This window comes from Pelmatolapia mariae, linkage group LG23, assembly GCF_036321145.2.
Source record: "Pelmatolapia mariae isolate MD_Pm_ZW linkage group LG23, Pm_UMD_F_2, whole genome shotgun sequence".
Classification (NCBI taxonomy): Eukaryota; Metazoa; Chordata; class Actinopteri; order Cichliformes; family Cichlidae; genus Pelmatolapia; species Pelmatolapia mariae.
The window spans coordinates 21,409,140-21,436,086 of NC_086246.1; the positions used below are offsets into that span (position 1 = coordinate 21,409,140).

At 40.0% G+C, this 26,947-nt stretch overlaps 1 protein-coding gene across 3 annotated transcripts in view; it reads right to left on the reverse strand.

Moving 5' to 3' along the window:
• Positions 1-14,749: 14,749 nt before the first annotated feature.
• LOC134620840 (neural cell adhesion molecule 2-like) overlaps positions 14,750-26,947 on the reverse strand; it is a 381,750-nt gene continuing 369,552 nt past the window's right edge. For all 3 annotated transcript variants that reach the window (XM_063467152.1, XM_063467151.1, XM_063467150.1), the window contains one exon: positions 14,750-18,005. In XM_063467152.1, the coding sequence (XP_063323222.1) occupies positions 17,891-18,005 (115 nt within the window). In that variant the 3' untranslated portion in view covers positions 14,750-17,890. The remainder of the gene's footprint in view (positions 18,006-26,947) is intronic.

Here is a 26,947-nt window from a genome sequence, read left to right on the forward strand (position 1 = left end):
CTGAACACTGGATGCACCAGAAGAAAATAATTCTATAAACAAATAAAAGTGGAGAAATAAAACAGGGACCATGAAGACAACAGATCCAAATGATAGTTGAATTGTGACAGTGAACTGGCGAACCCTATTTGTCAAGAATTCTGATTCGGAGGAAGTCCTAAAGTAATCATTACCCAAGAGTAAAAAGTGAGTCAACATTTCATTCATTTCAGTGCCATGCACCTCAGGCAGAATCAGGCTCAGGGAGGGCAGCCATCTGCTGCAACCATTTGGGGTGAGGGGAAAGAGAAGAGAGGCAGAACATTAGGTATTCAGAGATTCGTAGTTAGCTACAAATTAGCATTCATCTGTGTTTCTTAGGCTCTTTTTGAAGTATTCCATAGTCACTGCAAAATTCAAAGATAAAGCTATTTGAGTAGGAATGAGACAATTTGGATTACCTACCTGTAATTTAATCTCAGTGCTTATGGAGCTACCGCTGCAAAGACTAAAATGTCAGTAATATCAGTTAACTATCTGCAGAAATATTACATCCTGTCTTTACAAAGCTGGACAGGAATGCCATCGAGTGCCATGCTGACAATCAAGCGAAGACAAAGAAGCTGCTGCATGAGTCATTTCTCAGCAGGATAAAGTGAGAAAGCTGTCCACGGCCCGCCTGATCCTCACATTAAAATATCACTGAGCCTTCAGAGGAGTACAAGGTGTAGAGCAGATTTTAAAATCCTTCATCTCTCAAAGAACCAGATGCGTTTCCTTTGATCAGATCAGCAAATCTCCCACAGCTCACAGTCATGGAGGACTGAAGTTCATCTAAAGGCAAGAGGAAAGTTCTGTCACTTAATATATACAGTAGGTGGGTGTTACATCAATCCAGCTATTTTCTTAACCGCTTATCCAAATCAGGGTTGTGGGGGTGCCAGAGTCTAAACCTGGCTGTCAAAGGGCAAGAGACAGGGCACAAACTCCACACAGTGAGGTCTGGAGTAGGTGTGGGTGTGCCACTGTCTGCAAATACCATTGCACTCAAGTTTGAAAATGCATTACTGTGAAATACTGCCTATAAGTAATGTAAGTAACAAAGGAAAAAACAACAACAATACAATTTTCTGATATAGTAATCCCTTTTTTACCTGATAATGTATGTTTTGTTCACTTTGATGCATATTCCCCCGGTTAACCTCTAGCCAACAAAAAGAACAATGGACATCTTTTCATATTATTCCTTGTAAGTGATTGATACAGCAGAGGAAGGAGACAATGAGATAAGGGCAGGAGTATCAATCATCATTTGCGGAAGGTCATCTGTGTGGACACTGAAACCATTTCGTCCCTTTACTTGAGTTTTAAATTTAGCCTCCTGTCAGCTTCAGTCTGGATATTATGGCAAAAGATCCCTCTTACAGTAATTAAGTTGACCTTCAGGATGCTGATTATTCCCCTACACGTTCTTGTATGGGTTGGCTGTATGTTAATACAGCCATATTATGCAATCCAATTGATTACACCTTCTTAATTAGTTTGACCTAGCTCAGTAACGTGTCCATGTTCAGTCAGGAAATACACTTAAGACCAATGCTATGAAAACTGTCTAACATATAATGAAAACAACAGTAGCTCCTTGTTCCTAATGACTATTTTCATGCTCTTATCTACCATCTGCTGCACTGACAAGGTGTTGCCTCTCCGTGATGCTTAATTATGTCCTGTACAGTGGCAGAAATGCATTAGTGGAAGTGCTGTTCCCCAGTTCATGGACTGAACTCCACCTTTTAATGCTGTTCAGCTGATTAAAACGTTGCTTAAAAGTTAATAAAAGTCGAGCATGCTTTTTCTACCGTTGTGCACCCCTAGCTTCATCCACCATTAAACATTTTCATTGTTGCCTAGCAGCAAGAAGGAAGACTGATTATGGCAGAGACCTCTAATCATTCCCTTTACTCGAGTGACATTCAGAAAGTGCTTGAAAGCAAATCCTTTTGAAATTAATTCAGTCTCAGCACTTACATTTACTTCACATATTGTATGCCTGTATAGCAATTTTGGCTGTCTGTTTTAAATCATGCATGTATAGGCATCCTAGATTGTGGCAAACACAAGCTGTGAAGTGATAGGGTAAACTTTTAAGCAACATGCCCACCAGGCTATCTACGTAAGGACTTATGTAGATGAATGGGAAGTAAATGAATGGGGAAAAGGTTATTCCAGCACAACAACATGATTGGCTTTCTCCTTCTAGTTTGGCCGTTTTAAAGCAGATGATTGACTTCTGGAGTTTATTGGCAGGAGTGGTCCTACAGTCACCAGCTGATGGAATTATCTCATATATATATTAAGGACTCTTTAAGTGCTTTCTCTCTGATGTAACTTGGCTGCACTCATACTAACTTCAAGGTAAGTCAAATACTTAGTCGTCTTTTATCTCTTTTATGTCTTTTACCTTTTACCTCTGTTTTGTTACATGGCGCATTATCTTGCTGGAAAAAGCCATCAGAAGATGGGCACAATGTGGTCATAAAGAGATGGATGCGCTCAAAAACAATACTGCATTGTTTAAACAAGCTCAGTTGGAGCTTATTTAAATCCCACTAACAGCCTGGAGCATTAATACAATAAAAAACAATATGGACTCATGGTTTCATGTTATTTATATTAAATTCTGCAGCAGAAATTCAGACTAATCAGACCAGGTAACAGTTTTTCAATGTTCTTATCCTGTTTGCATTGTAGCCTTATTTTCCTTTTTTCATCTCTTAGCTTTCCTGTTCTCAGTGGAACACGGTGTGGTCTTCTGCTGCTATAGCCCACATGTTTCAAGATTCAATGTGTGGTGTGTTCAGAGACGCTCTTCTGCATACTTGGCTGTAATTACCAGTTATTTGAATTACTGTTGCCTTCCTATCAGCTTGAAACAGTCTAACCATTCTCCTCTGACCTCTGGCATCAGAAGGCATTTTCACCTAGGGACCTCCATCTCCCTGGATATTTTCTTTTTTTCAGACAATCCCCTGTAAACCCTAGAGGTGGTGGGAAAACATGTCAGTCAATAGCTTGACTGACATTCTAAGTTAGTATAAAGATTCCTGCAAAGAAATAGGCTCGGAACTGGATAACTATACAGTAGGTCTGCATGTGAGCTCATGCTTATTTGCCTTGATATCAATACTGCTGAAAAAAATCTCTATGAGTCATCTGAGTTCCCTGAGTGGATTTCCTGCTGAACTAAACCTTAGTATGAGAACAGTTCTAATACACTGGTGCTTGGCAGGTGGCATACACTGTATAATGAAAACAGCTGCCAACTGCATTGGAAAATGACACAGAGGAAAACTGCAAGAGTGTCTATGCGCTGTAAAAACCAAAACAAAGAGTTTGAAAGGTGCTAAAAGGGATAATTTTCATATGCAATCAGATAGTATTAAAATGTTTAGAACAGCTCCAAGTTTAACTTCTAGCCTTCAAAACATTCACTCTATGTAGGCTTGGCTCTGTCTGTGCTACACTATAGCCTTCACACATATGAAGTGGTTCCAGGCTATGCTATTGCAAAATAGAGCCCGAATGTTTTTTAAGACTGATATCAATATGTGATTATTTAAAAGTCAGATATTCTGATAAATCAGGTGATACTTTTTTTTGTCAAACTCACAAAACAGAAATAGATTTCAGTAATATTTGCAGTTATATTTGTACAGTTATTAATTTACACATTTCCTCTCTGTCCAACTGCTCGGTTCAACTTGTTGTTGTTTTTGTGGATTTCCAAACACATGTTGCCAACAGGGAAGTTTCAAAGTGCCTGAAATGGCTGAAGGGTGTTTCTCTTCTTTACCTTTTACATTTTCATTTACCAGCCATTACAAATTCCAGTACAGACAGGTTGGTAAATAGCTGATATGGGCCAATACTGGCTCGCCAATTAATCACTTAGACTCTGATGCAACTGGCTTGGCACTGATTGAGAAGTATCCTAAATTTCAACATGTTGGTAAGCCAAGTGATATGCTGAGAGAATCTGCAGAGTACAGAGTATATGCAAATGTGTTGCACCAGCCGCTCCCTTAATTTTGTGGAGCCAAAGGCTGATTTGGTCAAGTACAGTAAACCTTGACTTCATCCTCACCCTGTTACACTCTTAAAACTGTAATCTCATTAAACTGATTACAGTAAATTTCATTTTTTATTTTTATTTTTTCAATTTTGTTGGTTTTCGACAGATAACAGACGACAGCGAATGTTTCTTCTGGGACATGCAGAGAATAAGTGGTAAACTACACACATGATTCAACCAGGAACTTCATCACATCAACAAAGAAACCCTGACTCTCCAATATTGCTCAACAAGCAGCTTCTGACTGTTAACTATGCTTGTCATGCAAATTATTTCCATATCACAGTGCATCAGTTTATCAAGATCTCTACTAAGCTGAAAATATGAGGTCAGCTTTAACTACACTACTCCCTTAATGACACAGCAATGCATAATATAACGTGCGCTTGAAAACATCCACACTGCTTCAGCTGCTGTTTGGTTTACAGTGTGCTGTTTTTGCTATGACACCATTATATTCAAGACAAACTATCTGCTTTGCAAAAACCCAACTCTACCGCTGTGCTGTGGGATCTCACCATCAATTATTCCTGAATTTCCTTAACCCCAAAGTCACCACTGTAGAAGTGACAACTCAGTCGTACTGGCTAGTTGTGAGCAATCATTCAAAACATCACATGCTCTGAAATGACGATACTACGCTGCTGATTCAGACAACGAGGCAGCAACCAGATCATGGATCTGAATATAGATATTTCATCTTTGCTGGATGCCTCCCCTTTGATAGTCTTATGCATATTCATTAGCCGTGATATCCACCAGAAGGTTATTATCCATAAATGTCACTCTGTAATTAATTAATCCTGTCTGCTGGTTGCTCTCCCCGCTTCATTAATGAGCCAAGTCTAGCTGATTGTATTCATATTCATGTGTCCAAATATACAGCTCTATTTCAGATTCAGATGCCAGAATATTTCACTTCATTAGCAGCAGGAATCGCCGGAGGGCCATTTGACAGGCAGGATCTGCATTCTGAGTTTCCTGTCAGCAGTGTGCGCAGGATCCCGTTTGTCTGTTTGGGTTGTTACAGTAATGAGGGAGCACATGGCTCTGGAGTCAAAAGTGAGGGGAATCTCTTGGTCAATGAGGCAAAGTTTACTCACATCGGAATGAGAATCACCTTCGACGGGTAATGCGGTCCAAGGAGATGCTTATGGGGGTAATTTTGTGCTGTTTAGCAAATTGATTTTTAAAGCTACCCCAGAGGCACATCTATTAATGTTGGTTTGAGTTTTAATAAAAATCCAATATGAATTTGCACAAAGCCGAGAGGAGTAACTCTGGCACATTAGGCTAATAGAGAAGAATACCGCAGCTCACGAATGGCTTGCAAATAGTTTGACATTTACCCTGCCATGCACTCAATTATTGGCTGAGAATTTTATCCTTAGGCTCTGCTCAGTTATGCATGGTGCTTTCTGCAAATGGTAATAATCTATATGGGCTTTAAGGGAAACAGTAACACGTGCCCTGCTGATATGTGGCCAAAGTGTGTGCTTAGCAGCATGGCTTAGCGCTACGAGAGATAGCATCATAATTGAAAAGTCACATGTCAAATCCTCCAACATTGTCTGGATGTAAAGTGTTCTCGAGTAAAACACTAAACCACTCATCGCAAGCTGATAGGAGCATGAGCAAAATATATAACACATCAATGTAAATTGAAATACTTGAGTGGAAGGATTCTTTTGTGTTTTCCAGGGCTTCTGATTTAAATCACCTGCAGCTGGGTCTCTTATATTAAACTACAATCCCTCAGCAGTTTTCGAAAGCCATTGAGTAAACTGGCTTGCTAACTTTAGGAAAACGCCAACTGATAATAGAAATGAGCAGCTGGTGCAATACACTTCATTAATGACACTTAGACAGATGCTTTAGTTTTACTTGAAGTTGGCTAAAGCTTCTTTTAGTCCTTTGCTTTAGTTTGATTAAAACGGTACATTGTGAATTGCTATTTGGGCTGAATGCTAACCTCAACCACCTGCTAATGTTTCTCAGACCTTAGTTTTGAGCAAATAATAAACAAATTAAATGTGAACAGTGCAATAAATGTTTTGGCAGCTTGCTGGAGAATTCAGGTGTGTGTAGCAGACATCCCGGGAAATCCATCCCAAAATGGTGCAATGCTCAGAGAAACTTGATAAAAAATTTAAGAGCTGCATCTCAGGCTCTGTTGGCCTCAGGTAGCATTTTAAATGATACAGCTCATGACCGTGCAATTAGAAAAAGACTGAACAAGTATGGCTTATTTGGAAGAGTTGGTCATACTGCGTAACGTTGTATCTGAACAAGTAATTTTAATCTTATAAGGAGGGTGGCTTTATAGGGATAGGAGCTAAAACTCATGAATTGAAGGGCTTCTCCAAAGCCTGGCATAAGATAAATAAGGATTATTTTGAACTACAAATCATGCAAAACTAGTCTAAAAGACATCAAGAATAGGAATATGACACTGGAAATGTCCATAAATGCCCCTCTTTAAAAAATGTAATTAATTTCCCAATGATGCTGGTCCTGGTTGTTGCTGTTTAGATTAAACACAAAGTTTAAAGCAGACACTGACTGCATTTTTCAGTTCATAAACCAAAATATTGGACAAATTAAATATATAACATGATGATAATGTAAGTCATTATCTACTAAAATTATTAAAAGACATATATCCTCAGTGTTTGTTCAAGAAAATGTCATGATAATCTAGCTGTGATGACGTATTCTCTAAAGCATAAATGTCACACTGATGTTGATGCAAGATGAAAAACTGGGAAATCACTGAAGTCATTAGTGGTTCATCTTCATCTATAATAAATTTCCCACTGATTGACATCATCATCTCTGAGGCCAGGGTAGTAGCTTCAAAAAACCGACTCCAAGTGATTATGAACTAATGAAATATACAGAAATACATAAAGGTTAAAAAAAAGAATAATTATCTGTGATATGTGTGATAATATGTGATCAGCACCCCTCCCTTTGCCACAGAGGAGGCCAGCTGATGTATGCCACTTTGTACTACAGCGTGTGGTGAGTCATACCTCAGGTCTTTCAGTGAAGAATGGTGTGGTTAATTGAAAGCTCCTCTGGGTCTCGGTTAGGACTGAATCTTGTTTGGCATTGGAAGCACTTTTTCCCTGGGAAAAATCTATAGTAGATTAAAAAATATCTTCACATTTATTAACTTTGAGCACATGGGATTATCTCAAAAAACTACACGTCAGCAAGCTCAAATCAAGGCACTTTTTCTAGATGATACATGTTTCACTGGAGAGCCGTGTGTGAGCTCATTAATCCCAAAAGCAATGAATTACCATGATTAGCTGACATTAGCTGTCTTTAATCAAGCTTTGTGGTTAATGCACTCTTAAACAACTCTGAAAGGACTCGAGGAATTTAGTGCAGAGCAGACTTTACTGACTTTCAAATTTTAAAAGTTTCTTGGTAAGTTTCTATTTTTATAGCCATCTGAAAAGAGGAAAACTTAATGCTTCAGCACTGCTATTAGCTAATTGCTCTTTTGTTGACGGTTAGCATCACGTTAGCTACTGAGTGACAAGGCCTGATAGAAACAAAGCAGAATTGCTCAGTCTACAATGCAATTTTTGATAAAAACAGTTGACGCTGTATCTTTTATAGTAAAATCAGATAATTATCACGTGTAAAAATACAGTAGTTGATGTGGTTGTTATTAGTCGCTGTTATTCTTAGAGCAGCTATTATGCCCTTCTGTCAATTTCATGCTTGGTGCTGTTGTTCTATTACTCACATTTATGCCATGGCCAAATGTAGATAAAAGCCATATCACTGCTTTACCAGCACAGCTGCTTCTGCAAATGAAAGCAATTACAACATTTTATTGTAAAATACTGCACAGAGCATCACTAATTGATGATGCCTAATTGTGTAAGATTATCCAAGGGTGAATATTTTCTTTAAACTCCACAAGCGGCAGCCGTTTTTCAGTATTGCGTATTGTATTTTCATTTTAGAAAGGAGGAGATTCCTAAAATTCATCCTTCCGCTTTCTACTGCGAATCTGGGTCTGGTTTTTGGGGATAGCAGTCTAAAGCAGAGATGCCCAGATGCTCCCTCCCCCCAGTTACTGCCTCGAGCGCTTCCAGGGGGATTGTGAGGTAACTGAGAAACATAATTTCTCCAGATTGTGTTCGTCTGCCCCAGGTCCTCCCCCAGTTAGACATGCCCGAAACACCTCGCCTGGGAGGCATTTTAATCGTATCCCTGAACCACCTCAAAGCAGCTCTGCTCCGCATCCCTCCCAAAAACCTTACCTCCTCATCCCATCTCTGACGGTGAGCCTAGATACAATGGGATAAAGCTCATTTCCACCACGCGAATCTGTAATCTTATTCATTTACAAATCCGTTATGTACTGGAACTGAGGTGGAACATAGTCAAGTGAGAAAAGATTGGGTGGAGAATTAGCACCTTCAAGTTTGTAGTCAAGCTTCTTAGCTGGTAAACTCTGAATTGTCCACTCTGAGCTAGGGATGAGTTGTTGCCTTAAGTGGATGAGTTCAGGTATCTTAACTGGCAGTAAAATATTCTCTAAAGATATTGCTTATAAGACCTATGCCTAAAGATAGATTTAATGGATCCTTTACAACATTAAGAAACATAAACGCTTACTAATAAGATTCTGGCATATAATCCCCCCATGACTTCCTTCATCCAAGCAAAGAAACTCAAGTGTTTCTCTGGAAGTTTTTTTATTGTGCGAGGAAAGCTTTCTGTCATCTGGCTCTAAAAGCCTTTTCTCACCACTTGGATATATATGCACAGACTCAATTATGCTTCCTGTACAGTAGCGCCAAGCTTTGTAATGAAAGAGCCCCGCATCACAGCACAGAGAGATAAAGTGACCAGGATACGTGACTTCTTCACGATTTCCATCCTAATGCATTAATCTGCGTCTGCTCCGAATATCAAAACGCCTTTCTCACCTGAGCTTAACGCACCAGTGTTTCTCTTTTTTAAGGCGCTGCATCAGTTTGAAAGAGTTACAACCTGAAGTAATTTAGGCCTATTCCCTTGGAAAATCCTCCCGGTGTGCCCTTGAACATTGAGTCCACGATGCGAACAGCCATAAAGCTCTCATTTGTCATCTGGATTGTGTCTCGGTTCCCCCCAGAGCTGGCTTGTCGGGACAAAGAAAGAGACAACATGAGGGCCACTTTATCGCCTGATGTTTAGTTGCTTTTAATAAGAAAAATAGAGGTTGGACCGCTTCATTTTCTCCCACTGCGATTTATGTTCCCAATTCCATTCCATCTTTTTTTGAGTGCACTGTTTCCACCCTGAAAGCCGATTTTAAAAGCTTCAGCAGGTGATGTGACCTCATCTTGAATTTATAAAGCATAAATCAGCGAGTTCTTGAAAGCGCTGAGAATTCACTGCCTACCTGCTCCCCTTTGCGCCATTTAATAAGGTTATATTGAGTCTGACAGGTGTGAATGCAAGCAGTCATGTTATGGCATATTCATCTCTGTTCCCCCCTCTTCAAGTCAATGACGGTATAGGCATGTAATGGCTTCCATAGAAATGCTAAGTGAAGCTTCTTTGCTGAAATGACTGGTAGAAGTGCTTGTGATAGAATTACAGAGAAACCTCGGTCCCAGATACACGAATCTGCTGAAAAGTCAAACACATCTTCTTTGCACCAAAACATGGCGTGCCTCCAAGTTTTCTCACCTTTTCAACCCTCCATGCAATTCTCAAGTTGCTTGCTTTGCTCCCAGCATTAAATATTTGTATCCATCCTTCATCGTACGCTTTTACTTTACCACATGCTCCAGCTACCAGTCAGTTTTTAAACTTACGAACTGTCAAAACAATATTCATCTTCAAGTTATATTCTGTAAAAAATCATGGCTAAATGTATTTATTGGGGTTTTTTTTTTTTTTGCACAAATACCAGTTTGTACAGAAAGCTTTTTTTCTGTAATAGAGATCATTTCTCTTCTGCTCAGGATTTTAAGTGGAAGAGGGAAGTCAATTCTTTCAAACAAGAACAATGAATTTTATTGTTAATACTGCACTATGTACGTTACATACACATGATCCTAATGTGTGTGCAACTAGAATAAATCTAAGATAAAAAAAACAGACAGTCATAAGAATATTAACTTACAGATATGTAAATAAATATGAGGGATAAATAAGAATTGGACAAGAGATAAACATATATCATTGCAGTCAATTTACATTATGGTTCGAGTGAGTAAACATTAGTCCCAGACTGATGTAATGACTTCATTATTCTAATAGAATAAGCATGTCTCTAAATTCATAGGAAATGGCTAAAGAATACAGTCCTGCTTATTGCATTAGGGTTAACAACCCACAAGACCCACAGGATCCATAGTCATGACCTTTAAATCTACTGATTTGTGTTGCCGAACATGATTTTTCAGTGTTGTTTGTTTTCCTCAACACCGTCTCATTTTGGTGATCAAAAAAAACTTTATGCATCTGACATTAAATATATATTTTTATTCAAATGCTTTAGTTGCAAATTTAGGTTCACTGACATAAATAAAATAATACAAATAAAACTCATGTGAGAGGATTATCCCATGTTTGGTTTAAATGCAGTAGCTGGCTAGTGAATAGTAAATTTGGAACCACTGGTGCACAATTATTTTAAAGTGAAATGGGTCTGTGGGCCACACCTCCTCCTTACAAAATCTATAAATATACCAGTCGAGACACAATCACTGCTCTGTGTTTGCCTTGCTATGCAAGACAACTGCAGAGATAACTGATGTTGAGCCCAGTCATGACTTTTGTTTTTGCAGCACTCCTGTGCTCTCTGTTTCGTCATCTGTCTGGTCAACAGAGCAGAGGAGCCAAACAGAAAGCACAGGAGCAAGGTGAAACAACAATCGCACGTATTCAATTAAACGAACAAACAGGTATATAACATAAATATTAGTGCTGTCAGCGTTAATCTCGTTATGCGGTTATGGCATTAATGTCATTTTAACGAGATTAACGCTGACAAAACTAATAAATATACTTAATATTCCATACTTCTGCTTACTTTTAGTTACATATTTTTAGTCTTGGCTCTCAATAGACTAAAAGTAGAATGAAGAGTTTTAAAGAGAGGGACTGTGATTCTCCTGAGGAAGCCACTATATCTTTAAATAACAGTGTTGTTTGCTACATTCATGTTCAAAAGTTAATTTCGGGCTTTTCCATTCTATCAAAGTAAACATGAAAGAAAAGGTCACCCGACTGAGGGTAAACATCTGGCTTAGAAAGATGCCAAACAGTGGACGAAATCTCATTATGATCCCTCCTTAAGGAAACCTTATATCACCGCTCCACCTAGTCGCAAGTTCTACAAAGTTTCAACTTTCGAACTCTCGTGTTTTACTTTTTCTCTTTGAGGAAAGTGCCGTTGCAGATTTATTGTATCATAACTCTTGAATGACAATTAGTACACCTCCAGTATACTCACAGACATACCGTTCTCTTCCCATCTCCTCTCCTGACAAATCAGGAGAGATGGACCTCTGCGGGGAGAGTCTGAAATAAAGCAGATTAAGGAAGCGGAGGGTTGTACCTGCCAAGAATCTCTCTGCTGGATTTGCCCATGCGGCTAAGAGTTTGGGGAAGTTTCAAAAATTAGCCTGTGAGCACGCCTCATGGTGGAATTCTCTGTGCAAGCATGCGAGAGGAGGCGTTTAAGTGCATGTGTGCTTGTGAGTGTCTGAGAGAGAAAACTTGAACAATGGCATGGAGATTTCTTCCACTTCTCTAACTTCTCTCATAGTTGGGATTAAGGTGCTGTCTGCGCACAGTGTCGTGGGACTTTCTGCAAACGGAAAGATTAGAAGGAGAAATATTACCTGAAGGCTTACTCTGCTATCTTTTCACATTTTGCCTGACTTCCCTGCTGTGTTTAATGTCCTTTAAACACAGTGTGCTTATGTGTGTGTTTGTGAGTGGTCCATCCCTTCTGTTGTTTGCCAAACTTCCTGTCTAGCAAAAATAAAAAGAACCTGCAGAAGACTGCCAGCCAGTCCACCACGTGACGAAAGGAAGGAAAGTGTCTTTTCTTCTCTTGTGATTGTTCAGCTCGTTCCCACCCTCCTCCTCTGTACCCCCCCGTGAGCGGCCAGTATCGCTCCTCTCTGCATCTCCTCATCCAAATGAGGCTCAGTGTTTGATGTGCAGACTTCCTTTGAGCCCCTGTGGGAGATGAAGTTGAAGTTTGTTCCCCTTGTTAACAGAGACCCTTGCAGCCAGGATCCAACAGGCAGCCCGCTGCTTCCCTCCCTCCCTCTTGTAGGAGGGAGACGTCTGAGAAACGTTATCTGCTGACTTCAAATGAGCGCTGAAGAGGGGGCAGCTTTGTTAAGGAACACTGTGGCTCCTCCATGCTATTCAGAATTGTTTTAATTCCTCCTTTGAGCAAAGCTCCTCAGTCGCTCTGGTTTTTATCATTAAAGCACTTCTTCTGTTTCGTGGAAGGGAGGCCAGATTTGGATGCAACACAGTTGCTGCCTTTAAAGCGGGTGTAATGAAGGTTTAGGAATGACCTTGATGAAAATAGCACTCCGTCCTCTGAAAAAAAGGAAAAACGAAAAAAAAAGAGCTCCGTCGACTAGAACGCAGGGAAAAAATTAAAAGCTATTAAAGTTGTGTCTTTGTGGAGCAGTCTGCTTTTATCACAACTGGACCAGACCAAAGTGTAACCCATTACGCTGGAGAGGATTATAAAGAAATGTTCGCCCAGTATCAGTGTCCTTTGACTGCATGGTGGTCAGTGTTACATTACCTCATTAAGAACCTCTGCAAGCTAAAAATGTGAGAAACTGCAACCAAGATTTACAACCAAATTTAGATTAATGCTTCAACTAATGATGGGTTTATGTTTTTCATTGCTCATTACATTTTTTTAAGTTTTTGCAGGCTCACTTTACTGCTTGGACTCAGGTCTAATTCGCACAAAGGGTTTGGAATATCGAGATAAATCAATTTGTAATTTAATACAGCCAAAAATTGTACCATACAAATTGCAAGTAGGTCCCCTTCTCTATCTACCAGCTCTCTTAGAAACAAGTTATGTGATGAGCAGAAAGCCAGCTGAACTATGGTGGACATGTGTAGAAACGCATGTAAAACCTTTTGCTGGTAAATGAAGTTAGATAAAGAAGTAACAAGTGTTTTACCCCAAGCCATAATCTTTAGCTCATCTATTCGTTTCGTTTACCAAGGAGTAAGAACCTTATATGAGGTCATAACAGCAACCAATATACACTCACTGTTCACTTTCTTCAATGGACCTGTTGGACCAGCTGGACCCCAATTTACCTTTAAAACTGCTTTAGTTCTTCTTGGCACAGATTCAGCAAGGTGCTGGAAACATTCCTCAGGGGTTTTGGGCCACAGTGACATGATAGCATGACATACTCACTGCTTCACATCCATGATGGGAGTCTCCTGTTCCACCACGTCTCAAAGAGTGCAGTGACTTCAGTGTCATGTTCAGAAAATCAGTCTGAAATGATCTGAGCTTGGTGACATGGCCTGGTATCCTGCTGGAAGCAGCCATCAGAAGATGGGTACACTATGGTCATAAAGGGATGGACATTGTCAGCAACAATACTCAGTCTTTGGCATTTAAACAATGACCAGTTGGTACTAACACGGTAAAGTATGCAAAAAATATACCACACACCGTTACACCACCAACAACAACCTCAACTACTGATACAAGGCAGGATGGATTCATGCTTTCATGTTGTTTATGCCAAATGCTCACCAGACCAAATGTAACAGCAGAAACTGAGACTCATCAGATGAGGCAACGTTTTCCAATCTTCTTCTGTTGAGTTATGATGAGCCAGTGTGAATATCGACAAGACATCTTTGTCAGGAGAGAACTGCTGCTTACTGGGTAATTTCATTATCAAAGCATTCTTTGTAAACGCTAGAGATGGTTGCACCAGTGGATCAGCATTTTTTGAGACACTCAGAAACACTCACAGCTGTCTGGCAAAAACAACTGTGTCAAGATTAAAGTAACTTAAATCACCTTTCTTTCCCATTCTGATGCTTTGTTTTAACTTCAGCAGATCATCTGTACCTTGTTTACATGCCTAAATGCACCGATCTGCTGCCATGTGATTGGCTGATTAGATATAAGTATTAACAAGCAGTTGAACAGGTGTACCTAATACAGTGACCAGTGAGTGTATATGCTAACGTATCATAATGTTAACATTTGAAACTGGTTTAAAATGAGTTTCACAGAGGCTGGCCCACAACTTTTCTTTTACATTCGTGTTATGTCACGAAGACATTACATCCCTTTCTGGAGTCTTGTCACAGCAAAATGTCAAGGTAGGGAACCACAGCACTTGTCTAGGAAATAGTGTAATTAAATTTTTGTACTGATTTAAGCTTTGGAGGTGCTAGTAGGGTTTTATAACCTTTGAAAAATGACCTTTTCATTATGCTAAACTTACCTGTGGCTTCGTGGGCTAAAAGGATAAACTACTGTATAAATAGAAATGTTTGCTTTTAAAGCCTTTTTGGACACCCACATGTAGATGGAAAGTCGGTAGAAAGAAAAAAGTGAGATCAGGAACGACAACGTCTCGCTGTCTTCTACCAGGACATGTTTATTTACAGCGGCCAATGATAGGAGTCACAAGTGTTCCACAGGTACGTACAGAGAGACATCAATAGTTCCCACCTCCTGCACAAAGCACACTCAGCGGGGACAGTCCAAGGGACACGGGGAGCATGGGGACAAAGAGGACACATACTGTACACTGAGCTCAAACACACCTGTTTTTTTAACCCCCCTTTTACAGAAAAAAGGGCCGAGGGATGATGGAGGAGACAGAGAGGAAAGGAGGACGAGAGAGGGGAGGAGAGGAGGGGCCGGAGGAGAAGAAGGGCAGGGGTGGGGGGGTGGGTTTAGACTCATATTCAAATACAAAAGAACATGTACAAATCGTATAGCCCCCAGGCACTGTGCTCCCATATTTACAGTGATCGTAACAGGCAGCGGAACCACTCCATGGCAGGACCATCCTTTAGAGATATGCAGGTACAAGGGCTCGCTGTGAGAAAACAAAGCCAGCACTACGTAAGTCTGAGATAAAAACCAGTGGAGTCTGAGAGGCAGGGAACAGTGGCGGAGAGGGGGGCGGGTGGGGAGGACAGGAGGGGGGCTGGCAGACACATGGAAGGAGTGCTGCAGCCTAGGGAATTAATCACTGTCGAGAGCTACATAATCAGGTTTTAACTATCAGAGCACACCCCAGAACTCAGTGTGAGAGCTCTCGCCAACTCGCACCACGGTTTAAAAAAATGTTTTAAAAAGGAAACGCCCCGTGCACTCAGAGCACTCTGACATTCACACTTGGCATGTGGTCATCATCACCTTCGCTTGCCACATGGTGCACCATGGAGATGGAAAGTGTACTTGCACTTTATTATAAATAGGTAACAACATTAAAAAATAAATATAATAAATGCCAGAATGGCACTTAACTCTTTAATGTAGTGTAAGGTTTGGAATCTGGAGACTCTTATTGTGGAAAATTGAAAAAAAAAAAGTAAAAATGGGAACACATCCTCGCAAACATACAAACGGATTAACTTACAGTATGTGCAGATACAGTCAGCGGACATACGTGCAACCTGATTCATGTAGACGAGTGTAGTCACGCACCCATGGATGTATGCACACATACATGCACACAGTCATGTGATGATTCATGTGATGCCATCAAACCACTCAACAGCCTCGACCTGACATCTAGTTGTACTAGGTAGTTGCGCACGTCCGTTCCTGTCCAGTGTCGGTGATTAGAACCCACAATCCTATGACTACGTTTCCCAGAAACCACAGCATCACAATACAATTCAATCTTATGACACATTCTGTGGCACAAAGCAGCAAAGCTGTGATCAAAAGTTCATTTGATGGTCTACACTGCTACAGCGACTTTGGGCCACAAGAGGGGGGGGGATTTAAAAAAAAGAAAGGAAAAAAAAGAAGAGAAGGCACACTAATGCCGTAATTACTGCCTCCATTGAAATGCCGTGAAATAGCCTCAGGACATGGGTTTTTCTTAAGGGAAAGCAAATGACTAGGAAAAAGCAATATTACACCATCACTGAACTTTGGACCAAAACACAACAGAAGGAAAAAAAAAAAGAAGAAGAAAAGAAAAAAAAAACAGCCAACAGCTTTTCATCCAAGGAGTGTTCACAAAAAAAAGAAAAGAAAAAGCCAAGCCTTTTGCATTTGGAAAAAAGGACACATCCTTTAGGGTATATTTACATAAAAGCTTTGTAAAATACTCTTTTTTTCACCTATGTACAACACGTGACAACATCAGAGAGAATAGTGACCAGACCAAAGAAAGAAAAACTGCATCAGAGGCCAATCTGAGGCAAGAATAATCAAAGAAACCAAAGTTTATCATTTAAAACAGACATGACGTACATGTTGATTTATTTCTCTCGAGCATACCTTTTCTCTTTTGTTCCCATGCCTTGAGTGGTACCTTGCTGCTACTTCTGCTTTTACAGATAGCAAAGATTACTGGTCAGGGCACTCACGGGGATGCCTTTCAACACATTAACATAATTTTTTCATTACTCATTGTATACCAAAGCGTAAATTGACTTGCAGTGCGGCTAACCTCTGGCAACAATATACGACACATTACGGTGTATGCAGCTGATGAATAAAACATTCTTATGCGCACATTGTTAGAGAGTGAGACGCCTGAAGAGTGCCAACAATATTCGGCGTCAATTTAAAAGGCTTTGCTAACAGTGACATCAATGCACATGTGTGGTTTTTGTACTGTATACTTCATAGACTGCAACACATTCTTCCTTCTTGTGATTTTTGGATACTGTTGAGTACTTATAAAGAGTTGCAAAAGCCCTTCTGAAATCAAACCAAACCAAATATTAGGCCTAAAGTCTTCTGGAAAAAATTAATATTGTTTCAGGTAGAAATGCAACCAAGAACTAATGCATCACATAAGAGTTTTCTTTAGACAATAAAGCCTCAGAGCTTTTAAGGACTTCTTTACCGTGTGCTAGAGAAGCCTGCTAGCCTAAAGTACAATGACTGAGAATTTGCCTTTGTAAGCTAGGCACCTAGCTTGGCTATGACAGGCATAAAAGGATGTTGTAGAGTAACACTCAGGCATGGAAACAGGCTTAAATCACTGTGACATCCTGCAGTGAAGGTCAGCCCATGCATTGCTCTTACAAAGACAAAAAAAAGCATTAGCATTGAGATATTTGGGGCACACCAGCATACCAGCTTATGCCTCCGCTTGTGACTGTCTGTTTTTGAGAGACATCAAAGAGGAGAGTGCTAGAAACACCTTTCAACTGCATGAAAATCCCATGTGGGGTGTAAAACAGACAAATAAACAAACAAACAAAAAAAACAGAATCTGAGAAATAATACTTATGAAGTGTGAGAAATAAAGGCAGAAAATAATATACAATCATTGATCAACAAGAGCTTTCCACTGATGCCATGTTTGTAAGAACATGATACATTAATCACTCAGGGTGTCTAAAAGGTTGACACTTTCTTCCTTTCTATTTTCTCTCTATTATTTTTTGTATTTACACATGCCTTTCTCTGGGGCATTGCTATAAACAGATATGGTATTTTACTCCACTATTTTCCAGTGTTGTAGTTTCTCTGGGTTTTGGTCTTGTGATCCGAATGTTCTTTTGGTGGCGGGAGGACCGACCCTTTTACGCTTTGCTGTCGTCGGGCTTTGTGTGGATGCTGTTGTCACTGTGCACTTTGATTTCAATCGTATCCGGCTTGAGAACCTCTCTTCCATTTTCTTCCTTCAGCGGTAGCTTCCTGCAGCAAAATGACAGAGAAATGCACAACGTGGAAGTGAAATACGCAGTTTGTGCACTTCAAAGCTTGGTCATTACAAGAACTTAAAGCATACATACCATTATTGTGAACAGGCGCACAATAAATTGTACATAAAGCAGATCTGAATTACTGCCGTAAGAGAGTTTAGGCTTAATGGTTTTCTTCAAAAAATGTGTGCCTAACAGCATTGAACTCCACCTTATAGACCTTTCGGTGTGTGAATGAATTGCCTCCTTTGGGATTAATAAAGCTGAATTTAATTGAAGAGAAAAGGCAGCAGGGATATTAAATATAACAGCCTCCATGGGGCTTCACAAGGGGTTAGAGAAAGCCAAATTATTCCTATTTTGCCTGTGTTTGGTCTGGATGGTTGGAGAGCTGATCAATTTGTCAGCTTGTGTTTGTTTTCAGTACTCTAGATGTCTGATGAGGATGGAGATGAGGCATGAATAATTATAAGCAACATGACTTAGCAGGCTTTTTACTGGACTTTCTCCATCTGTTCACCAAGGACGAATGGCATCCACTTACGTTTTTAAAGAAATCAGTGCACACATATGGTACATAGACGCTAAAGTATTTGTTGGTTTCAGCAGTCTGTGATAGTTCCGTGATTCCCAACTAAGCCATACTATGTATGTTCAGGAACAGCAATGTAGATCGATCGATTTGCTTTGGTCCTGAAAGAATACTTTAAAAGAATGCCACTGATTGAAATTAATTTTATTCAGCATAATCATCCTGTTATCCTTATTTAGAACCCAAATTTTCTTTTACGTTATTATTAAAAATCCTTATTATCTTACGCTGTTTGTAACAAGTCAATTTCTTTAGGTTTCCCCTCCCTAAAGGTATACTTTTTCTGACTGACATTACCCCCCAAAAAACACCACATGTAAGCCTCAACCCCATATTGCACATACAGCAGGAAATGTGGCTTTGGCTAGGCCTAAGATGAACCCTATAACACCAGAGTCACACAGGTCTACAGCCCGATCAGTGACCATCTGACAAACAGTCCCAAGTAAATAATATGTATTACCCAAACGCCTGCGAGTAACCGCAGGAGGTTGCTGGCTGATGCACCTTGGACAAAACTGGTTGCAAAGAATTTGCTGCACCAAAAACTTCAGTGCAATTTCTTTGGCCCCAAGTAGATTGCGACTGTCATTCGCACTTTGCATTTTAATCTCAAAGCTGTTATCAAACTTGAAAAGGTGTGACACAAACTGGAAGTGGAGAACGTTCTCCAGTAAAGCAGAAAACGTGCCGTATTGCCACATCCAACATATTTCAGAAGGTGCAACTTTTACTTTGAAAGCAAAAGCTCTCTGGTTTCACTTTCACATTCTTGCTACCACTTGGCAAATAGTTTGCTAGTGTTTGCAACCAAGTTGTCATCTTCCTTGCAACCTGATGGTGAACAAAATCATTGCTCATGACTCAGTAAACTCCAGAAACCATTTGCCAACCGCTCATGGAATACATACTCTTCTATAGCGACCTGGTGGTTGCCAGCTTCTCAGTGACTAGTCTTTAGGCCGGCGTAAATGGAGATGTGGCAATCATATTCACATATGTCAGCAACCACTTGCAACTAATGATGGAATACAACTTGTCATCTCCCTGCGTCTGAAACATTTGCTTTAAAGATAGGGACAAAGTCTGAGACCACTTAGTCTGCCATCTTTACATCGACACTGGTGCATTAAGACAGGGATAAAACAACAATAAGACTGAGTCAGTCTGCTGCTATCAGTTTTCCACTGCACAAAGGTGTTATACTCGCTTATGCAAGACTGAAGGAGACAAACTTCATAAAAAAATTTATAAATTTATAGACAAAGATACAGCTAGTTCATTTCATTAATAACCACCATTCTACCAAGACCAGTGCAAATCTGCAGCTTAAAAATGAGTCGCCAGAGCTTGAAGGTGCTGCACACTCAACCTTAAAGTTGGTTGTCATAACTACTTGCAACCGGTCCCACACTCCGTGCTATGCAAGTTGGGGAAACTTGCATTCAGCTGAGACTGAAGAAGTCACTTGGATGAGCGAGGAAACATTTCTCCCGCTGAAAACCCTACGTCCAGATGAACAGAATCAACTTTTTTGGACTTCAGAGCTCGCACATCTTCAATATGGTGCAAGTCTGACTCATTTTGAGACGGACAGAAAAGGAAATAGGCACGGGCTATTTGACTTACTCACAGCCCTGTTTCAGGCACGCTTGTTCATCTAATCTTCCACGAGTTTTGTTTTGAGTAATGCAGCAGAAGGACATCACAGCTTTATCTTTATGCTAATATGCATCAGTATGATGAAAATTCAACCAGCTTGTGCTTCGAGCAATATGATATATGAGAGCTTTCATCTGCATTTGGCTGATCTGGCTTTATCCAAGTGCGGTTAATACAGGCAGTGGGTCAGAATAAAGTAATGCTGCAACATAATGAGACCTAAATAGTAGCAATTTCTAATATCTTTTTTTGTAATGACCCACATTTCTATTCTAATTTGACTTGCACAAATTCAAACATGCAAAATGACCCATAACTAGGGAGTAGCTATTAGAAAAAAGCTATATTATTCCCCCTTCTGTGCCATTACAGGTGGCTTCTTGCCATTATGTGCACTTTGTCAATCGAATTAGTATCCTTTGATGTGTTCATGCCAGGAGGACAGAAATTTCAAAGAAATATCTATCAGCAGTGTCAAATCTCCTCATCCTAGCCTCTAAAACACTAAAGCCTAACCAAAAACCACTTATTGACAAATCAACAGGGACACATTCACCGAAAAAATATGAACCACGGGGGGGCTACCCATGTAAAATCAAACAGGCGTCTGTCTTTTGTCATTTCATTTTGGGGAATAAAAACCTTGCTCTGAAATTTCAGCAAGGGATGTCTAAATGCAATTTTACTCTCAGCGGTAGCTTGCGCCCACACCAAACAACCAAAATAAAAAAAGAGAGAGAACAAAATAAAGCAAATAAACAAAAATAAAAGAAAGAACGAGAAAACAGATGACAATTACAGAAAATGCAAAGTGAACGTGGCACTGAGTTGCATCTCTTCCTGCTACACAGCCCTTTCTTTTACCCTGCGTCTCTTGGAAGTAAGACAAGTTTAATAAGGAGATCAATAAGGAACTTTGGCTTTTACATTGATTCACATTGTCAGAGGCCTCTTGCTCCTAATATGCACTTCATTCAAAGCGTATTTCTCCAGTTCTAAAAAAAAGAAGGGGGGGGGGGGTTAAGTCACAAACAAAGAAAGGAATTATAGACCTGTACCAGGCCAGTATTAATAACACTTGACCTTAAAGATTCTCATTTTCCTGAGTTCATGAAGCGGTTCCACTTTTTATTTTACCGCTGCTAGTCTGTCATGACTCAGAGACATAAACAATCTGTCAAATGAAGGTTCTAAATGAAAAACTCTATATCGTCTTTTGACTATAAAAAAAAATCATTTGAATTTTTTAGAGCTTTTTAAAAATCTGTTTTATTAATGCTAATGGTAGATATATCCACATGATAAACATTTCCCGGATGACTCATACATTATTCTTGGAGCAGAACTTCTCCTTTGAAAGAATACTTAATTGTCTCTGCTGAGAGTACAATGACGAGGCTGACACGACTCTCCAAATAAATACGAACCTGCAGCTAGCAGGGGTTGACAGAAACAGCTTGTTGTTTTACTAATGCAGTTCTTATACAGCTATTGACATTTAATAAAACATTGCATATGAATCAGCCATCCCTGCTGTCATGGAAATGTATTCATTTAACTAAATAATTATATTTTTTGCATTGTTTCTTTCTTCAAAGGTCTGAGATATCTCATCTGGTGCATCAGTGGACACTTTTATTATTCCCATTACTGGATGTTTTCACTGTGTAAACGCTGAATTTCCTCGACTAAATTGTCAATTTTAAAAGGCACTCTACATCAACACAAAATCACCCTCAAATTGCCATGCTGGACGTTTTACCAAGCTCCGGGAGAGTTCTTCAGTGAGCGAGATCATGAACGTAAAACAGTAACCCTGCATGATACTGTACCTAATAAGCCCAAATATTGCAACTGGCCAGAGGGGGGTTCCCCCTTTGGTTGATTGGTGGATGTTAAAGTTCCTGCACAGTGAAGCCAATTTCATGTCTCATTAGCTCCATGCAAACCTAGATTGGACTTATACTCAGATGGGGAGGTTTCCTCAAGTTCTGCGAACGCTCTTGCTGTGTGACGTTTCCTGTTTCTTCAGTGAGGAGGCAAAATCAAAACAATCCCGAATCCATTTACTGAAGCAAAGTATCAGTACAGTTTGGAAGAAAAAGAAAAAAAAAAGAAGAAATTCTATCAAAAAATATTGGAGAAAATATTGGCTGAGGCAACTGTAACTGTTAAAGCATCTGCAGTTGGCATACGGCATGCTCTTTGCCTTCTCTGCAATTTGATAAACTCCTTAACATAGTTTTACCATTTTAGTTATTCAAATGGTCAAAAAAAAGTGCAATGAAAAACATAAAACTACTAAAATTGCTAGAACTAGGTTGGCGTTAATAATTATTGATGGGGCTATGTGTGATGAGAAGGCAATATTTCGCATGTTATATGTTGATTCAAATTATAAAAATTGCAGTTATACATCTGCCGTGGCCCCAACTGGTCGCAGCAGATGGCTGACTCTCCCCGACCCTGGTTCTTCTGGAGTTTTTCCTTCCCACTGTTGCCAAGTGCTTGCTCATAAGGGCTCCCTTAATTTTTATTTATTTATTTCTTCTTTTTTTTGGGGGGGGGGGGGGCTGTCTTTTGGCTTCTGCCTTCAAGAGTCACCACAGCAGATCATCTGTCTCCATCTCACTCTATCCTCAGCATCCTCCTCTTTCACACCAATCCTCTGCAGGTCCTCCTTCCCTATATCCACGAATCTTCTCTGAGATCTTCCTCTTTTCCTCCTGGCTGGGAGCTTCATCTTCCCTCCTCTGCACATGTCCAAACCATCTCAGCCTTTGTATCCAAACTGCTTAATCTGAGCTGTCCCTCTGACTCCGTTCTAATCTTGTCCATGCTGGTCACTCCCAATGAAAATTTTCAGCTCTGCTACCTACAGCTCAGCCTCCTGCCTACATTTCCAAACCATACAGCTTCAAAGTCTCTCTACAGTCTTGTAAACCTACCCTTTTCCTTGGTTAGGTTACATTTTCCTCTGTCACAACAGCACTGTGACACAGATCTGTGTTGGCACAAGGATCTCGAGGATATCTTTGCTTGTGCAGTATTTAACATTGTGGCCACAGTTAAAAGCAAAAATCGTGTGGATAGTTTTTCCCCAAATGCTAAAAGAAATAGAGCCATTTGGAGTCATTTTTCATCACTGTGAACATACTATCTCGTGTGCATATACTGCTTGTTTGTCCAAAAATATGCACACACCGTCAGAAGTTCAATTCAAAACATTGTTTGGCACACAAGGCAAACAGCAATGCTACTGGGTCTTGACAAACCTCTGATTATGCTGCGAGAGCCAGCAGCTGTGTGAACCTCACGGTGCGCTGGCGTGATATCAGAGTGCGTATGCAGATGCGTATTTGTAATCTGTAAGCTTCTAAGTGACACCAAAGCGCAGCAGGGGCGACTTGTTCTTTCCTCTGCAGACATTAATTAAGCACATGGCCATCTATGGCAGGCCATGAAGGCAGGCTACAATCTTTGCTTTTTCACTGTGATAAATTAGGTGGCTTGCAGTCTTAGCTGCGGTATGTGCCTGGAGAGTTTGTTTACACCCTTATCAAAATCTATACACGTATATATATATTTTTTTCTAGCAAACATTTTGTTTTTGTTTTAGAGTTGGCATCCGGGATCTTACTGGGAATGTAGAAGTGGAAGTCTTTGTCAAAGGCACTTTGACGGAGCTGCTGATGGACAATTTGGCTGTTTACATGTGGATCAGATGCCTTGTTCCCTGACCTGATGTAGAAATGAGCTTGTTTACACGACTGCGAAATAAGAATGTGGGGAAACAAAGACCAGACAGATATATGTCCTTTTTCTCATTTTTACACGGTCAGGTATGCTCCAGCCAAAGCCTTTTAGCTTCTCGAGACAAGCAGATTTCTGTTTGCTCTGGAGTTAAGAGTACTGTGAGCTCACACTTAATTAAATGTCATCCACCTCAGTCTGCTGCTCCAGAATTTGAAATTTATGTGCTCTCTACATGTCAATAGCACAGACTGTCTTGTCTTTCAAAAAAATTTGGAGAATCAAGAGGCTCCGGATCCCTGTAATGATGTTTAATTTTATTGAAACAGGAAAACAAAGGGAGAAAAATGAATGTGCTTGCATTGAACAATACATTATAGAAAAACATGGTGAAGCACTAATTAGACTAGGACTCCCGGTGTATTCTTGAATGACAGAAAATGTAGTAACAATAATTCTTCTTTGATTAATTCACTTTACCTTTAACTTCATTTTCTCTAATGCAGTATCCTTCAGCTAAACCTTAAATTTACATATGCAAAATATAGTTATAATTTCATTTGTTCCCCTTGTTTTGCTATATTATATATTATTAATGACTTAAGGTGTCACCAAAGTCATAGCTTTAGAACTCAGAAGCTATTTTTGGTGATTTTTCAGAGAATTTGCCTTTTTTATTTTGATAATTTTGTCGTGTCCTTAAGATTTTAGGCTTTGTATGGTTGATGCTAAGCACTGTGGAACCATTACCATGTCTGACAAATTTCTAGGCTAACATGCTACCTCTGAGCCGACGCTAGGTAAGCTAGTCCCCTGATGCTTGACTTTTTTTTGCATCTCTTTGCATTTACAGATTTCAAAGTGTCTTTCAACTGGCTATTTCGTTTAGGTCCTTTAGCCCCCCACTTTTTGTTTAATTCAAACAAAAATAATCAACTTTTTTTTTTCTTAAGAGTACGTGTGCACATGCAAAGTATGTGGGGTTCGAGGTTGCTACTTAACATGTTGTCTTTTCTTGGACTGCCAGTGTCCAGCTGGAAAAATTTAAGATATCGTCAAACCACAAGTTTTTCACTGCATTGCTTATCACATTATACGTATGGGAGGGGGCGAACTAACATAGCATTAAAACAGTCCCAGTAATTCCTCACTCATTAACCCTCTCAGGCTCAAATTAAGTTTTTGTTGCTAATGCACAACCAAGTCCTGCAGTGGTACTTCTGAGTAAAAAAAACTCATAAAATATGTATGTGGGGTAATCAGGTTGTTAGTTTTTAACTGTTGCAAATCGGCAACGCCTGCCTCGAGAGGGTTAACTTTAGGTTTTTATCTACCCGCTTCAATTATAGGACACTAGCAGGAACGAAGTGTGTTCAGACTTCATTTGGGATTCGTGTGACGTCAACCTTCTTTTTACGCCATTGGTTTAGTACTCCATGTTGTTAGTGGACAGGAAGTCGTCATGAACAACACGGCTGACTGGCATCTCAAACAGATTTTTCTTTAGTGACTGACACTTCTGTAGAAATTCTTTCTTGCTCCATCCCCAGGCTGCCATGGCCTTAACTGTAATCTTCCATTCTGTTTTATATTTCCTGCCGTGAGTCATCAGGTATATATAAACACTTTCAAAAGTCTATCGACTCCAAGCCAGATCTATCACTGAGCCTCTACTCAAACTTCTTAAGCCTGAATAAACAGCAGACTTCACCAGACGCCCCTCCTGCGCCACCTCAACGGTTAAAATGTCACTGTGACATAACATCAGCTTTACTCAACACTGACTTTTTGTCTCTGGGTAAAAGATTATCAGCAGCTGTTGTTTTGTATTAAAAGTCAATACCAAACTGTTTTTCTGGGTTTCTTGCCAGGAGGTTACTGGAGAGCCCGACAGGGGCACAAATCTATTTCTGGTTCACTGACTGACAGGATGGGACTGGAGCTGGCTGCACAACTATGACAAGCAATGAATATTAGGAGAAAAAAAAAAAACTTCCAGAAAGAAAAAAATGAACACAGAATCCACATTAAATGCAGGTAGAAAGAATATGAATCAATTTAAGTTTCCCTGCATAAACATATATTTACTTTTTCTGTCTTTTGCCTGAATAGTGACTTTTTAAGGTCGTAAGGGGTTAAACAGTATAGCTGGAGTCACATTTGACTTGATGCTACAGAATAGAGGTCCATTAGGTGTACCAGTTCTCCTCTATCTCTATATGGGTCCCATTGATATCTCAGCACACTGTAAAGAACTTAAGACTGAAATTGGAAGCAAGGACTTTTGAAGTCAACAGTACTACTTGAGTCTTTCAACTTTCCCTGAAGCAGCTATGCAGCCCAGTGTGTTCCGCAGATTCATAACAGAAAGACACCCACACACTCTCTGTCGTGCGTTTGTCCACTAGCCTAGCTCCAACTTCAAAATAACCCTGCACTGCTGGGTGCGTGGTCGTTCTGCTAACCTTCAGCACCACATTGAGGTTGGAAAACTGTCTCTATAACCCCGAATATTTAAAAAAAAAATTCTGCTGTGTCAGAAGTGCACTGACGATACCCTCCAGATTTTCTTCTTGGTTCCAAACCAGCCCACACACTCCTCAGCTCACATCCTCAGAACAGACACCCAGCACACACTCTGATCTGCGCCACTCATCACCTTCCTAATTTGAAGTTCACCCCATGCTATTTATCACTGTAGATGCTCTCCATTGATGTTATTATTGACACTGTTGCTCACGCTTCGCTAGTCTTTACAACTTATTACCCCTCAGCACCTTCAGACTTGCACTATTGACATCTTGGAAACTCAGTTGGAGTGTCTGAGCTTTGTATTATTTCAAGTGTTATCTTATTAGTCTCCAGCTCAGTGGCATGACTCATTGTAAAGCAGACCACGGCATTTACTCCATTCTCGCTACACTAGT